Genomic DNA, 17208 nt, shown 5'->3' with positions numbered 1-17208 from the left:
TTATCTCTGACTTCCTTTCCTCTAACTCAGCCATCCAATTCATCTTTCACACTGAGGATTGTTATCCAAATTTCACATTAATCAGACAGGACCTCTACACTGCTTTAAAGCTTCTTTGATGGCTTTCCATTTATGTAAAAGGAAAAATAATTGATTTAGCATAACATTCAAGGGTCTTTGAGTCTGCCCCCCATTTGCTCTCCACAGTGGAATCTCCATCACCTTCCATGGTTGTGTACTTCAGATGATGCCACTCCTTTATAACTCTGGCATTTCCTACCTCTTCCTAAATGTCAGCAACCACCATGGATATACTAACCTAATTATCATAATTGTAGTTCATGCCAGTTACCTGTGGCCTTAAGCAACAATCACACTTCCTAATCAAGGTAGGAACTATTTGTAGGGATCAACTTACTGTGACTAGAATAAGTCCCCTCAGAATGGTACTTAAACTTTCACCATAATTTTTTTTGTCTTTAAATGCCTGACGTAAGTGCATCACTTCCAGTCTTTATAGACTCTACCTTGTTATAAATGGCAACACCAAAGTTGAGTATTAACTAATTGTACTTGTCCTCCTTTTCTAGCACTTTGTGATCTGTATATACTGTCTTATATTTCTTTTCCTGTTCAGCAATCCAAAGAATATGGAATCTTCTGTAAGAGCATGACCACATGCTTTTAACTATGTTGGCAAAAGCATTTACTAATCATTTTTTCTCCAAACTAAATAACCTTGGAGCATTATTTTAACCTGTGAAGAAGTTAGGTTGGAATCAGTTTCAAATTTGCTTCTAATGTATTATGTTGAAATATTAAGATGGTTTAATGAAAAATTTTAAAAATAGAAATTCTTATCAGCAGGAAGCTTACTTGGCTCCTTGTCATCATCCAACCTTCTTAACAGTTCATATAGGGACAGAGTAGAAAAAAAAAATTAGGGTTTAAAATAATTTGAAACCCACAGATAAGAGGGTGGGCTGAATCAGATCTCAAGCTAGGATACGCCAGGATCTCCAGACTTTCTACATTTTTCAGAAGTGATGGAGATGGACATATCTATAAGCCCAATACCTTCTTTCTTGAACAATTACTTAAAAATAAGCAAAGAAAAAAAGAAGTCCATCAAAAGGGAATATGAGGGTGTTACACTGATAACATTCTTCTCTTTGAGAACAGTTTCAAAGTTTCATGCAATGTTTTCATGGTTGGAGTACTGGGAGCATAGGGAGAAAATGTTTTCCTACACAGCGACACATGTCTAGAGAGGGAGCGACCTTTCTTAGAGCTTAAGTATGTGTGTTCGTTAAAAGGTTAGCAGCTAACTGGCTTTGTGTTCATCTGTTTATACAGGAGGATTCAGGCCTCAAAGAGGAAGAACAGCCTGGCGGGTAATTGCTCCTGGTAATGTGCCACAGCCAGATTGCTCCAGGAAGCCACAGCTATGAAGTGAAAGGGTAGGAACTCTAGATGGAAGAAGACAGTGGCTAAAAATAAGACCCAGTAAGACAGTCTCAGATCAAGGAGGCAAAAATATACCATCATTTCAAAAGTGGTATCGCATTTCCTTTGTCCTTTTATAGAGTGCCTCATTAATATGTATAATGTTTTAATAGTCTTTGCCTTGTTTTGAAAAAGACAAGTCTCTGAAGTTGGTTTCCATTGTTACCAATCCATGAGAAGACTGGGTAGGATTTTAGTTAAGTAAGAAGACAATGGAACCATCTAATTGTAATTAGTCTGAACCATACCCCCAAGAGTCCTTAAGAAGGTGATTCAATCCATCTGTTTTAAGGGCAAGGATCCCATTATCTTATCTGACTCTAGCATTCTTTAAAAATGTATTTTCAAACTACTGATCAGGACCCATTAAGGGTCATTATAACATTTGAACAGGTTGCCAGGGTTTTTTTTTAAGCTAAAGTATAACCGAATTAAGTAGAACAGAAAATAACTTTCCTCACACATGGAAAGAACACTGAATTAGTCAGGATAAGCTAAATTATACTTGATATCTAAGTGACTTTAACACAAAAAACAATTTCCTTCTCACTCATACAAAGCCAGTTCAGGTTAGGTTAGCATCCTCTAACTTACAATTTCAGAACATGAAATGCGTGGTTCAAGTCAGGGTGCCATCTCCAGCAGTGAAGAGTTTGAGAGCCATACAAGATACATTCATAGGCCAGGCCTAGAAGTGGCTTATTTCACATCAGCTCACATCCCATGGGCCCTTACTCATGTGGCCCTAATCTACCGTTAAGGAGGTTGCACAATACAATCCTCTTGTGCCCACAGGAGAAAATGTAGAAATGGAATTTATATCACAGCATTCTGTTTGCATGTACTACTCTTCACTGAGTTCATTAATGAGCTTCTGTAGAATATGTGATTTAGATAGTTTAACAAATACCCCACCTTTGCTGGAATATTAAGCAATTTTTTTTCTCTGAAAAGAAGGTACATTCTATCATTATTGAACCAAAAACATGTTTGTTTTTCTGTATTGAGATTATCCTATCTAGCTAATCAAACTGAAATGTTTTGAACATCTGCTAGTGTATCAGACCCCATGGAAGAATAAAAGATGGATGAAACAATAGTTCCTCTCCTTTCTCTATCAGCATGACTTCTTCAGCCAGTACACCCACTGAGCTACACCATAAGGCCTTAAATAGCCACACTTAGAGAATGTCTTTTGCCATAAAAAGTTGGAAATATGCAAATTTCCTAGTCTGAGAAAAATTACCTTACTCTAAAGAATTTCAATTCTGGTGAAGACTTGTTGGTGCTAGGCTATATGTCTGAGCTTCTAATTCCTTCCCTTCAGCCTCTTTGGATTCTGTATCCTTTGTCCCTTAGTCTTTATTACCTTGGTGCTTGCCTCTAACTAGATGCTGCCACGGATTGAATTGTATCCCCCCAGTTCCTGTGTTGAAGCCCTAACTCCCCAGTGTGAGTGTATTTGGAGACAAGGATTTTAGGAAGTAATTAGGGTTAAATGAGGTCATAAGGCTGGTGTCCTAATCTAGTAAGACTGGTGGCCTTATAAGAAAAGGAAGAGATACCAGAGAGTTCTCTCAGCATGTAAAAATGAGGAAAGACCCTGTGAGCAAACAGGGAGAAACTAACACCAAGCAACTCTTGAACATCAGCAGGGTGTTGGAGAACTCAACTCATTTCTGATGCTATCTGCCCAGAGACAGCACCAGATTCCCCAGGTTAAGGGCTCCATCCTACAAGACTGCCCTCCATGGTAGCAGGCCCCAGGCAGTTACCTGTGCTTCTGACCTACCAGCTACAGATTGAAGGTTCCCATGACTTCCCCCTTGGGTTTGATTAATTTGCTAGGGCAGCTCACAGAACTCAGGAAAACACATTTACCAGTTTAATAAAGGATACAAGTTAATAGCCAGGCAAGGTCCCAAATGAGCTTTGATCCTCATGAAGCTCAGGGCCTAGCTTGGTGGCACGTGGATGCATTCTGATTCCCCAAGCATAGAAGCTCTCTCCAACTGAGAAGCAGGATGCGACAGAGCAGAGAGCAATGAGCTCTTCTCAGGGTTTTTTGTAAGGGCTTCATTGCATAGTCATGATTGACTAAATTAGTGACCATTGGCTGATTCAACCTCCAGCCCCTGCTCCTAGGTGGGGGTCCAAAAATCTCTCATTAACATAATGAAACACCCATTTCACCTTTAAGACTCTACAGCATTTTCAGGAACTGTGGGTAGAGACCAAATATACCTGGGAAATATGTATTTGGTCATATGCGTGATAAATAACATATTTCTTATGACTCATATTGCAACAGCTCAAGCTAAGACAAGTGCCTACCTTGGATAATCAATTACGGAACATAAGTGTTAAAGTGTTAAGTGTTTCCTTCTCTGTGCAGGTTCCCCTCACTTACTCAAGCTGAGTTTATTACTCCCATCTTCTGTCATTAGACAACCTTGAATATATATATATACTGCATGCATCACAATCTAGCAATTACTTGTATACACACTCCCTCACCTACTGAAATATAAATTCCTGAAGAGGAGAGACAAGTCCAAAGATAATGCCAAATGGTGGTGGGTACACATGAAATAACCATAAGAAGCAAGTGTTATTATTTCTATCTTACAAATGATAAAACAGGCTCTGATCCAACCCTGAAGTCATGCTGTAAGTGGAACTAAGATCTGAACCAATGTATATTGATCTACAAGGCACATTTGGCTTTTAATATTAGGTTATAAGTCTCCTCTCTTCCCTTTATCCCTATGTTGCCAACCTTTTGGACTGGGTTCCAGAACACTAGCTCAGCCTTCACCACTGTAATCATTTCTTCATTACTTACATCTCTGCTTTTCCACCATCTCTGCCCCTTAAATACCATCAGCTTTTTTTGTCCCAGGCCCTTAACCCATTGTTATCTACCAGACAGTCAGTATTGGAGTTGACACCTTCATTAAAACAATGCAATATTGTAATATTCAGTGCCTCCATATTTAATTATTTAACTGTACTTTCCTTAGTGTGCTAGTTACTATAATGTTGCTAATGAATCAATTTAATTAGATATAAATAATTTTGTCCTGCTTTCTTTAAAAACTATAATTCTCTTTTTGTATTTATTGTTACAAAAATAGCAAGCTGGGTCCTTTGTAAAACTCACTGAAATCCATTAGGCTATGTTATCAGGTACAGAAATATCAGCTATCACGAGTCTTTGACTATTTTTCCCACTCACAATAGGTGCTCACAAGTAATATATGATGTGAATTTCTTAAACTACTGCAAAACAAAGAAGAGCAAAACATCAGGCTCCTTAAAAACCTGATCATCATTATATTTTGATGATTCAGATAATGAGCTGCAATAAAAAATAATAAAATTAAGAGTGATTCTTATTCACTCCCTGATACAATTAACTTCAGTAAAGAAGGCATGATTCTATACTAAAGCTAAAAGAAGCCCTTGTAGCTGAAGATTTAAATATGTCATTTTAAAACAAGTTCTTTGTTTAAATCTGATTGATTGTCCTTAAAGCTTATGGCCTTAAAGTATTTATGAGTCACTTTTTGTTGAATGCAACACATAGCAAGCCATACTGGTGGCAAAAAATACATTAAAAGTAATGCTATCAATAGCCCATAGTATATTTTCAAGATAAGTCTTTTCCTGATCACTGGTGATTTTTTTTTTTTGTCTTACTTTTTGCGTTACCATCCTTATTAAAAGATCTCCAAGTTTTAGCTCAGAAATGTTCTCACCACAGGGCTCCAGATAACTTAACAGTCTGCTGTAAAACCCATGGGAACTAGACAGTATAAACTGAAGCTACCATTCCAATTACTCTTTGCTCAATTCTAGTTTTCTGGTTTTCCCAGACTCTGGGATCAGGAGTTCCATGGAGAAAAAAATCAAAACCTCAAAATTGCCCAACTGCCCTACAAAATATACTCACTATATTTGGATATGCCGAAAGAAGGGTTCCATGGTATAAAGATAGTCTAGGTCCACTGAATCCAGTGTAAAAAGAAAGAAAGAGTATAAAGGGACTGGCATTGTTATTGGCTTCTACTTATTTTTATAGGGGTTGTTAGTCCCAGACCAGTTGCCACTTAATTGCTCACCAAAGTCTTGGGTGACTTTCTGCTAAACCTGTGTCCATAGAATGCCATCCAATTGCAAATGTTGGCTATTAATGAATCATGTAAATCTAATTCCATGGAAAGCCATACATAAACTTCCTTCAGTAGTAATTCATTCATTCCAATTATCTGTTGCTCCTGATTGTTCACACTGCTGCCCTTGTTCAGTCATTCAATATATACCTTTTATGTGTTTACCAGGTGGCTGCTGTGTTTATCATGGGAAAAAACAAATGAAAAGGCACAGTTTCTGCTCTCAACAACCCCCATGCAATGGCAAATAGTTGTTCAATATGTGAGATATTATTGTGTTTTAATCCTTGTAACAACTGCCTTGTAGGGTAGGTGTCACCATCCCCATTTACAGATGGGGACAACAGCAAAATAAACCTGAGCCTCAGGAAAGTTAAGTCCAAAGTTACAGAATTAATATGTTACAGAACTGTGTCTACATCAAAGATACTTCTAGCTAGTCCCAAAACCTATGGTTCTTTTATTGGTATTTTCTGCTTTCCTTGATCCATTTAAAATGTCTAAACATTTACTGAATTAATTATGCTTGTAAGTTTTCCTCAAATCATCTGTATTCATTATTCTTAAAAATTGTCATTTTACTATTAGTAGGAAACTTCAATACATTTGATCTCTCTAACAAAAATAATACTATTTAAAAATATTTAAGGCATTCAAATGACATACAGGACTCTGTGTTATAAATATGTCTTTACTTCCCTCACATGCAGAGAGAATAGGTCCAAAAGAACCACCCCAGAATGAGCCCCATTCTTCAGGGCAGTCATGGGGGTGAAACAGCTGGGATTTGACAAGAGTGTGGTCATGAAGAAGCATGGCCTGAAGAAGAGCCAAAAAGTACTCTTAGTCATTCTAGAATTTGAGGAGTGATTTTTAACACGCCAGGAAGAAGTGAGTCAATAAGGAAGAATGTAAATCAAAAGGGTACCAGTAAAAGGAAAAACACAGTCATTTTTATGTAAATTGAAAGATCTACTTTTGCCAAAAGGAAATTCTGGGAAAGATCTCCTGCACCTCAGCAAAAAGCAGGCAGGTTCTCTTTTGTTTTCATCCCTCTGTCAGGAACAATTTTCCCAGACCAGTGGGGCACTTGGGACTAAAATGGAAAAGGATGGATTGAAACTCATCTTTGCTACGAAATCATAAAAGGTACATAAAGGCAGGGGTTTTTTCTTCCTTCGAGACTGCCATATGAGCTGGACTTATACTTCAAGCCAAGACTCTTCTAGACCATTTCTAGATTTAAATAGGACTGGAAGCCAAGAAGTCAATGATTTTTTTATTTTTTCAATGTACTGTGACAATGGAAATTAACCCTACTTTATTATACAAAAATTTTTTTCTTTAATTATGTGCAAGTTTTCTTCATATAAAAATAGTATTAATTTTAGTTTATAAAAATTTTTGTAGAAATAATTACCAAACTGACGTTTCACATTTTACATAGTACTTAATTTCTATTTTAATGAATATAATTTGAGATCTTTTACCTCCATATAATTTTATGAGAGTGTGTGGCACTTGAAAAATAAATTATACATGCATTTTTGATATCTGAGAAGTTTTTATCCATGTCCTCCTAAATATTTTCAATGTTTTCCCTAAAATCCCCATTCATTTTGTCAGCAAATTCCTTTAAATCTTAGTTTATTCCTATAATAGTCCCTTTATTTGTTTTTTATTGCTGCTGTAGCAAATAACCACAAACTTAGTGGCCTGAACAACATAAATTTATTATCTCGTGGTTCTGTAGTTCAGAAATCCAGTATGGGTCTAATCAGGACAAAACCAAAGTGGGGGCAAGCTGTGTTCCTATCCTGAAACTCTGCAGAGAATCTGAGTCTTGCTCATTCATGTGGACAGAATTCAGTATTATGTGGTTTGTAGGACTGAGATCTGTGTTACCTTGCTGACTGTTCAGTGGCAGGGGGAATGCCTCAGCTCCCAGAGGAGATCTCTGTCTAGTCCTTGCACATGGCCTCTTACTACCCAGAACCAGCAAAGGGAGAGTGGGGTCTTTCTCACACTGCCACTTCTCTTTCAACATAGCCAGCTTTAAGATCACATGTGATTAGATTGGGTCCACCAAGATAATTCAAATAAATTCCCTATTTTAAGATTCTTAAGTTTAATTACCCTTGCAAAGTTCTTTCTGCCTTATAAAGTAATGTATTCACAGGTTCTAGTGATTAGGGAATGGGCATCTTTAGAGAGCCACCATTCTGCCCCTACAGCTCTTCCACTCTAAAGGAAAACTGATTCGTTCAGATGATAGGGCTTTCCCAGTAACTCTCAAAATAAGATGGTTCATTACCCCAAATTTATATTTCAGAACCAAAATATACAGTCAAGATCTACCTCCATCCCTTTCTCGCTACCTACATCCAATCCCCCATAATGACTTTGCTTGCCTACCATCATTAATTTTTCTTCCTTCTTTTTTGCCTATATGATTTTACTCCTCTCATTACCATTATGATTTTAACTTCAGGATGTTCCCCTTCAGGTTTGGAGTTCTTGAAACCTGCACCAGATTTCTTCTAGGCTTGCCCTTTATCATTCCAGTGAGCAGCCTCCTAATAGATATCACAGTTCCTGGACTAAATCTAACACATTTTACTTCATGGCATTTGTGGGTAAAATTGCAGTATTTCCAGAAACTTTCATCTGGCCTTAGTGCATCTCTCTATCAATAGGTGTTTCCAAGGGGTAGAGAGAAGTAGTCCCATCTCCGTATCAATAGGTAATTACAAGGGCAAGCGAGGGCATATCTGGACCATAGAGGTTGTGAAGAGCCCCTTTTTCTGCAGCTGGGTCACGTGAGACATGGGAGAGCAGAAGTGGACAACTGCTTATAAGCATAAATGGGTTTCTTCCACTTTTCTCCCTTTGACTGATTTTGGTTTCAAAGGTATTTTGCCCTGGGATTTTCCCCCAGAGTTATAGCATTTCAACTGAGACACACTTTAGCACCTACATTATTCAGAATTCTTTGGCCTTTATCAAATTCTAGATTCTTCCTCCCTGATACTTACTGTTTCCATTGTCAGTCCCGTACTACCACCTAATCTACTCTTTAATTTCAACCAGTCTTCCATGTCCAACTTGTCTCTAAATATTCATTTATGTCAGATGCATTTATTTTTATCAGATCAACATCATTCATTAATTTCTTAATCAGGGGTTTTTAAAGCTGTTCTCTAGTAGACATTGTGTCGGTCAATGCAGATTTTACAGAGAAACGTTCTGATTGTTCCTGATCTCACCAAGTTTACTATCTGGTTTCACTCTCATTCTTAACCCAGCTTGATCTCCATGATGAGTTTCAACTATCATTTACAAGCATTCAAAATTTCGTTGACTACTTGACTTTGTACTAATTCCACTGTACAATTAGGTCCCCAAATATAAATTCTATGCCTATCTAAGTCATTTATTTAGGCAACAATAAATATTAGGTGATTAAATAACAAAACTTTGACAAAACCCTAAAATATACTTCTTTTTGAATTCCCTGACTTTCTGAGTGATGATGCTCTCAGAAGGAGAGGCGTGACTAAACCTGACCTATCTGATGACAAATAACTGTGTTTCAGCCTTTCCTCGACCAAAGGTGCTCACTAATCCACTTAATTACTGATTACTTTTCTTACAGTAATTATTTCAGAAAATTTCTGCTTTTCTTACACTACCCACACATCCTTACTAAAACCCTGTCCTAGGAATCACATAAAAAATGAAGATCACCAGGTACAAACTCTCAATATTTATCACTTATTCACCCCAACCCAAAACCTACATAAGATTGCAGCCCCTACTTTCTAGACCAATTCTGTCACACACTTCAACCCAGTTCATGGACACTGCTGCTTCCCAACTGTCTTGATATTTGCTCCATCAATTACTACCCACTCCTGCATCTTCCATATTTTCTATACCATTGGTTACCAGTCAGATTATCTCCTGTCTTAATAAAAACTTCCCATTAATTTCTTTCATTCCCTTCACTACCAAATTTTTCAGGAAATATTCATTACTTGTGAACTTCACTTTCTCATATCTCATTTCCTTCTTAATCCCTAAAGATCTTATGACTGCCCATAAAATATCATTGCAACAATTATTTAAAAGGTCGTTTACACTTCTCAGTTTTCAACCTGCTTGACCTCTCTGTAAAAAGATACATTAATAATACTGCTATTTTTGAAACTCTCCTTTGGCTTTCATGACACTGTTTCTGACTGCTTATCTGAATGGCATTCTATACTTATGACTGCTCCATCTAAGTCTCATTCACAAACTCCCATCTTTCTGCCTTTCCTACATCCAATCCCCCATAATGACTTCTGAGTCTGTGCTTGGTCCAGAAGAACCTTCCTCCATATCTGTGGTGTCAGTGAATGGCTCTATGCTGATTACTCTCGAGTCTTTAACTCCAGCTGATATCCTAACAGATGCCCCATGTCAAATCTTTAAACAAGCCTTCTCTCAAACTTTGCAGGACTTGATTCAAAAGTACTAAAAGAAGCTGGCATTTCATCTTTCTAAAATTTTTAAATCATAAGTCACCTAACAAATTGCTAAAAAAATATAATTGAATAGTTGAACTTCTGACAAATATGCCTTCACAAAAACCTGAAGGCCAACTTTTAATTTAAATTTCTTAGGATTCTGGGAATTCCTCCCCAGAACATAAGAGAAGGGAAGAACCACTCCATGCCTGTCCCATTCCTTTGCTCTTTCACATTCTGGCCCACTTGGAGCCCTGTATGTAGGCAAAGGGGTCCTGTACTTCAGGTGCAGGCTTTGGTCTTCAAGGAGGCACATCAGAGAGCGAACCCAAAGGAGACGCCTGTACCAATCCTAGAAGTGGACTTGGGGGAATTTGGTCATAGTATCTAGACTCCCAAGAACTCAGATTCTTCTATCATGGGCAGTGGATTGCAGGGCAGATCCTTTTAAGAACTGTGCAGTTCTCACCCAAGGGGAAGCATATCCAGACCAGTGCCAAGGTAGAGTCCTCTTAATTGCTGTTCAAAGGCAAAGGCTTCTTTTTCAGGGTCAAAGGTCAGGACTGCAATTATTACCTGTCACTCATGTCCATGACGATGTTATGCTGGTTTATTCAGTTTTCATTTTTCCTAATCTGAGCATATTTCACCAGGATTAGCCATCCTATGGTCCTATATCTATATCTATATCTATATCTATATCTATATCTATATCTATATATCCAGTCTTCCTAGTCACGCAGGTTAAAGAAAGGAAAGTCATCTGCAGTGTCTTCATTTCCCTCTCCCCTCATTTGAATGGTCACCCAGCACTTTTGCTTCATTCTCTGAGATGTTTTTAGCCCTTTCTCCTTTCCAGCTCCACTTCTATTGCCCTCACTGAGAAATCCATTCTCTTTCCTGAGGAGCCTCTCAATCAGTTTTTTCTCTTTTCAGTATCTTGACTCTATAGTCCATCCTTCAAATTCAAGTCATCTTTCAGCAGCTAAAATAATGACATAGCCCTCCTCCAAGCCTTCATTTGTTCCTTAGTGCCTACCAAATAGTATCCTTGGTATGTCACTATATTTCCTTTATATAATTCCTCACAGATTCCTACTCAGGCAACCCTGGCTAACTTAACATGCCAACAACAAAAAATTTATACTTTCTAAAATGTTCTCTCCTAACCTAGAAGGACTCTTATCCCTGTCTATTAAGTTTTCTCAGCCTATTAGGTTCAGCTCAAAAGTCTTCACCTCAAGTAATCTATCCTGATCCTGTTTTCAGGATTAAATCAATTCTCCTTCTACTTTTACTTCATATTAATGATTCCTCTACTTATTCACCCATCATTTCATCTGTCCCCCATCCATTCATCCATTCAACAAATGTTTTTTAAAGGCCTACTACGAACCAGGTACTCTGTCCTGTCCTGTGAGAGGTTCTGTTCTCCTGGAGCTTAGATTGGTGTGGAAGACAGATATTAATCAAATAATAACCCTGAGATGTAAGGATAAACTAAGAAAAGAGCTCTGTGAGAAAAGTGTTTAGTAAATATGTATAAGTAGTTTTTCCCAGGTAGTAGGGATGAACTTTTCTGAGTAAGTAACAGGTGAGCTGAAATCTGAAGGACTAGTAGGAGTTAACTGGATGAAGAGAGGAGAAGCAGCATCCCAGAGAGAGGGGCTGAGAATGCAAAAGCTTCATGGTGGGAGTGACCTTGGCTAGTTTATAGAACTGAAATAAAGTAAGAGAGGCTGGAATGCAGAAAGCAAGGGCTGAAGAATGAGAGCATCTCTTATGATAGTGTCCAGATTTTGTCTTCAAGGCAAATGGAAAACCTCTGATGAGTTTTATGCAGGGAAGGTGACACAGTTTTGTAAAGAACTTTCTGTTTGTAACATGGAAAATTATTTGAGGATAGCAAAAGTGGATGAAAATTAACTAGTTGTCAGACTATTGTAGCAGTTCAGGTGTGAAGTGGTAGCTTGAGTTATGGTGGTGTAGGTGGTGATCAAGAGAAGTGCATTTGTTTGAGAAGTACTTAGATCATGAGATCATCTAGACTTAGAGATAGTTTCAAATGCAGGATAAAGGAGGAAGATGTCAGTGTTTCAGGATTATGCATAATGAGTGGTGGGGCCATCCCCCAACACAGAGAACGCTGGAAGACATGATCTAGGGAGAAGATTCTTTCCATTTCGGGAAACTTCTATTTAAGGTGCACTTAAGATCAAAAAAGAAGTCTGTGTTTGATATACATTTGTTGACTTAAAGATTGCTTAGAAAATATGTCACATTAGAGAGGATAAGAGCCAGAGATCCATTCTTGAAGAATATCAACATGTGAAAATCTTTAAGGTGTGAGTTTCTGTGTGCAGGGGAAGGGGCTGGCATGGAGGGGGGATGTACCTGCGAAGAAGTCTGGAATGTTTTTCTTCTTCAATTTATACATATTCATGCTCTGTATGTCTCCCCCACTGAAAGTCCTTGAAAACAGAGAGCATATCTTACTTATATTTCTAGTCCCCCATTGTATAGGGATTCTGTGGTTGTGCTATGATGCTGGAATGTGGGTGACTCTTTGACTGCCATGAGTTTCTGCCTGTGGAAAAACATTGTCTTTTAAATCTGGAATCATTTGTATTCATATAATGTTTCTAAACTTAATTCAAAACTTCTTATGCTCTGGTATAGGGTAATTATTTCCAAAAAGAGAAGTTGTACTTTTCATCCTATTCATAAGAGAAAGAAGATACAGTCACAGTAATATCTTTTTCTTTGTTTTGGTCGTGAGCATAAAGTAGTCTTTGGTACTGGTTTTTAATGTGGCTGTCACCAAAATTTGAAACTATCATAAAGTAAACACAAAGAAAATCTAATGAGATTAATTTTCTGGAAGTCATAAATTTCATTCTAGGTCAGTTCCATTCCAAAAATAACTCTGAAAAGTGATTGCTTTTAACATTTTCAATAACAAAATGGTTTTAAGCTTAAATAAGTCAGTTTGTACACCATCCATTATTTTATTTTTTCAGATAAATAGATATTTTCTAACTGAGGTTGTCAGTACCTTCATGTCAAACTAAATCTAAGGAAATATACTTTGAAATTAATAATGGCTGCTGAAAATATTGTCTTGTCACCTGAATCTCCTTTCAAAATTTTTAAATACTGATTTTAATTTGTTTTATTCTCTATTTCTAATTATACTTCTTTTCTGGCTCCTTCTTTCAGTAGCAAAATCAGATGCAAAAGGAGATACCAGTTTGAAATCTCTAAAACTGAGTGACACAAGGAATACTTCACAAAATATTCTGCTGATGCCAAAGATTAAGAGTAACGTTATGTATCATTTTTGAGGTAGGGTGAAACTTCTCTTTTCCTTCATAATTCTTTATCAGATTTATGTAAGAATGTAAATCATATTTGTTTTCAAGGTTAGTAGTTCTCTGTCCCCAAAGAAGATCACTGACAAAGTCAGTGTTCATTACTACATCCCTGGCATAAACTGATCATCACCTATGACTAGTGAGAAAGTGACTATTTGCAAAAACAATAGAATTTTTTAAGTTGAATCTCTGAGAATCTTTTCTATCTGTTCTTTATTTCATTTCTGTACTCATCTCATATTTCCAGGTCACTAAATGCAGACCAATCAACTCATGGCACATATATTTTAATGTTTTAGCCAGGGACTCACTGTGTGAATGGGAGAATATCATTTAATAATAATAAGTTTTTAAAAAGAAAAAAAAACAAGAAGCTACATTAGTTTCATTATCTTTGGAACACAAACTGACAAAAAAAGAGAGATTTTAATAGTTAGTGAATATTGACTTTAAATCACTGGCTCACAAATTAGATAATAATTAGAAACTTTCACTCATATTTTGCTTATATTTCACTTTATATGACTTGAATGGTTCATTGGTTTTTCCTACATGAAATAGTAAACATCTTGACAACAATGTTATTATTCTAAGCTATTCTGGTCTAGAAAGGACTAGGTCTGCACTTCCAGAGAGTCTCTGATTAGCTCTATTAGTCCAGGCCCTCAGGAGATAAAACTCATTATGGAGATTAAAGGAAAATTTGTGCAAAGCAAAAGAATATTATTGAACAAAATATCATGGAACATAAGATAACTATAAATACTAACAAAAGAGAACCTCCTGAATACATGTGTACAAATCATGGGCTCTGATACAGCAGAGCAAATGTTGGGACTCAGAGAAATCTGGATTCAAATCTTTTCTCCTTCTTTTACCAGACGCTTTATCTTGGCCAAATCACTTCACCTTTTTAAGCTTCAGCTCTCCCATCAGTATAATGGTGATAAGAATATTCCTGATAACTTCTGATAAAATCTATGATTGTTTCAAGGATTAAAGCAATGAAAATAATGTATAAATGGTTAACACAGTGTGTATAGTAAGTATTCAATGAAAGTTACTAAATGACAATTATTAAACCACAAATTGAAACAGTTAAATTTTATAACAAGCAACTTTTAAGTTGTACCTAAAGCCAAATGACAAAAAATAAATGAAAGGCTAAAAATTATGGCATAGCCAAATAAATTACTGAGGAAAATATCAAACAAACCAAAAAGCCAATACCAATAATCAATCATCAACAACATAGAATTCAAGACAAATAATAATGACTAGGACAAAGGAAGACTATAATCTGGTATTCCTTTACAAGAGTAAGCATGGCTATTATGTTGAGCATAGATTATGGTGAGAATGGGATGATAGTGGCAAGTTTATTTCTCTCTCATCTGAAAAACTTCCAGAGATAAGCATCCCAAGACAGATTTTGGAGTCTCATAAGACATTAGAGACTGAAGTTTCTTCTCCTATCGCCTTTACAATCCTTTAATTGTAAAGTGACAAGGTGGCCTCTAGATTTCTGGCCATAACAGCCACACTGAAGCATCAAGAAGAAGGAAGAGCAAAGTCAACTTCCCTAAAAAGCCTACCTGACAGTCCCACCTCCCACCTCCTGTCTGCATTTCATTGGCCAGGGTTAGGGACATGGTCACACCTACCTTCAAGCAAAACTTTAAAAATGTAGTTTTTGGACAAGACTTTTGACAAGCTTTAGGCAAGACTTAAGTATTGCCTAAATTGATGTCAGGATTCAATTATTTAGTTAAAAATGTGAGCCCAAATATTGGGTAGGCAACTCATAGCATCTACTACAAATCCTAGGCCACACAGAAACATTTAGTGGGGAATATACCTTTATAGATACAAGTAGAAATGAAACAGAAAACAAAAAGTGAAATTAATAAATACAAATCTTGTTTTATTTTCTTCTTAAAAGGCAGAGAAAAACATCTGACAAGGCTCATCAATAAGAAGAGACAGAGACAGAAACTGAGAGAGTGAATAAGATTGAGAGGGAGCAGACACAAAATGTTTTGGAAAGAGATATGTTATAACCAAAGTTATAGGGCAGATATTTAAGGACATGCAAATGTCATATAAAACTAAACAATAATGATTATTAAAATCTTGGTAAAAGTCATGATATTCATGGAGAATATATATTTCTAAAACTAAGTCAAAAAGAAAATATCTGAATAGATCAATAAACATGATATTTTAAGTCCCATAAAAGAATTTTCCTCAAAAAGCACACAATCTACTGTTTTATAGTCGAAATATTCAAAACTTCTAAGAAAAGGGTAAATCCCATTCATCTTAATTGTTCAAAGGATAAAAAAGGAGCCCATTCTTCAATTAATGTAAATAATAATGTAACAGTAAAATTACCCTATTAACAAAACCTAACAAAAATGGCAAAAAGTAGAACCATTTCTCTTCTGAAGATAAAGGCAAATCCTAAGTGAAATAATAGCAAATAAATCCAGCAGTATGTGAAAAAAGAAAGTTCCCCACTATAATTTAATATTAGAAATCAATATAATTAATTTTCCTAGTAGGTCAGAGGAGCAAAATCAAAGATCATTTTGATAGATGATCTAAAGGCAATTGATAAATTTAATGTCCATTCATATTAAAGATAAAACTCTTAGCAAAAAAGAAATTGAAGAATAGTTTCTTAACTTGATATAAACATCTATGGCATCTTAATAACTGTCATCATGCTTAATGTTGAAACAGAAAGTAATTCTGTTTAGAGTTTAAGAATAAGGCAAGTTGCTCAATTCACCGTTAGTATTTAACGTCTTTCTGGAAATGCTAAGTAATGCAATCAAAAAATAGAATGAGGTCTTATAATACTGGAAAGAGAAGAGCAATTTTTTAAATCTTCAAATGATATGACTTATCTACATGGAAAAAAAACTCATGAGAATCACCTGCAAAACCATTATAACTGCAAGAGATCTCATTGAATTGGTCCTGGAATGAACTCAACAGCTTTCTTACAGACATATGATTATCACTGTAAGTTCCTTAGTGAAAAGAAAAATGTCTTTCTTCATCACTGAAATTCAGATCCTTATAAATTAAGATATGAAAATAAAACCCATACCAAATAATAAGCAAAATATAATATATCCAGGAATAAACTTCTCTCTATGGAAAAAACAATAAAATGTTTACCTCTCTATATCTACCTATTCATCTATGTCTTCCATGTAATATAATCCTACATTTCAACTCCTGGATGTACATAATTTATAACAAACTACCAACATAATTCTTTCATAATTTATTGAGCTATAACTAAAATATAATCTACCCAAAACAAAATTGATCAGTTTCAGTCATCATTTTGGTGACTTTTGGTAAATAAGCAGAGTAGTACAACTACCACCACACTCAAATTTTGAAATATTACTTTCATAAATTCCCTCGTCCTCTTTCAAGAATCAGTTCATATCTTTTTATTGACAAATGCTATTCCATTGTGTGAATAGACTACGGTTTGCTCATTCATATACCAGTTGATAGACATTTAGATTATTTTAAGTTTTTAGCTATCATGAATAATGCTTTCATGAAAATTAATAGATAAGTCCTTCTATGGACATATGTATGTTTAAGTTTTATAAG

The 17208-nt window shown here is 36.0% G+C and overlaps 1 protein-coding gene across 12 annotated transcripts in view; it reads left to right on the top strand.

Moving 5' to 3' along the window:
• PEX2 (peroxisomal biogenesis factor 2) overlaps positions 1 to 17208 on the top strand; it is a 57914-nt gene that overhangs the window by 29237 nt on the left and 11469 nt on the right. For 7 of the 12 annotated variants that reach the window (XR_012128264.1, XR_012128261.1, XR_012128267.1 and 4 more), the window contains 2 exons: positions 1357 to 1460; positions 13412 to 13537. Coding sequence is in view for 1 of the 12 variants with exons in the window: in XM_073229739.1 (XP_073085840.1) it covers positions 1357 to 1398 (42 nt within the window). In the remaining 11 variants the exon portion in view is untranslated. Of the gene's footprint in view, positions 1 to 1356; positions 5131 to 13411; positions 13538 to 17208 lie in introns of those variants that run through there. The other 5 variants (XR_012128260.1, XR_012128266.1, XM_073229739.1 and 2 more) reach the window with 4 other exon arrangements.

The sequence above is a fragment of the Manis javanica genome, chromosome 2 (assembly GCF_040802235.1).
Source record: "Manis javanica isolate MJ-LG chromosome 2, MJ_LKY, whole genome shotgun sequence".
Classification (NCBI taxonomy): Eukaryota; Metazoa; Chordata; class Mammalia; order Pholidota; family Manidae; genus Manis; species Manis javanica.
This window is presented reverse-complemented; position numbering and strand designations above follow the sequence as displayed.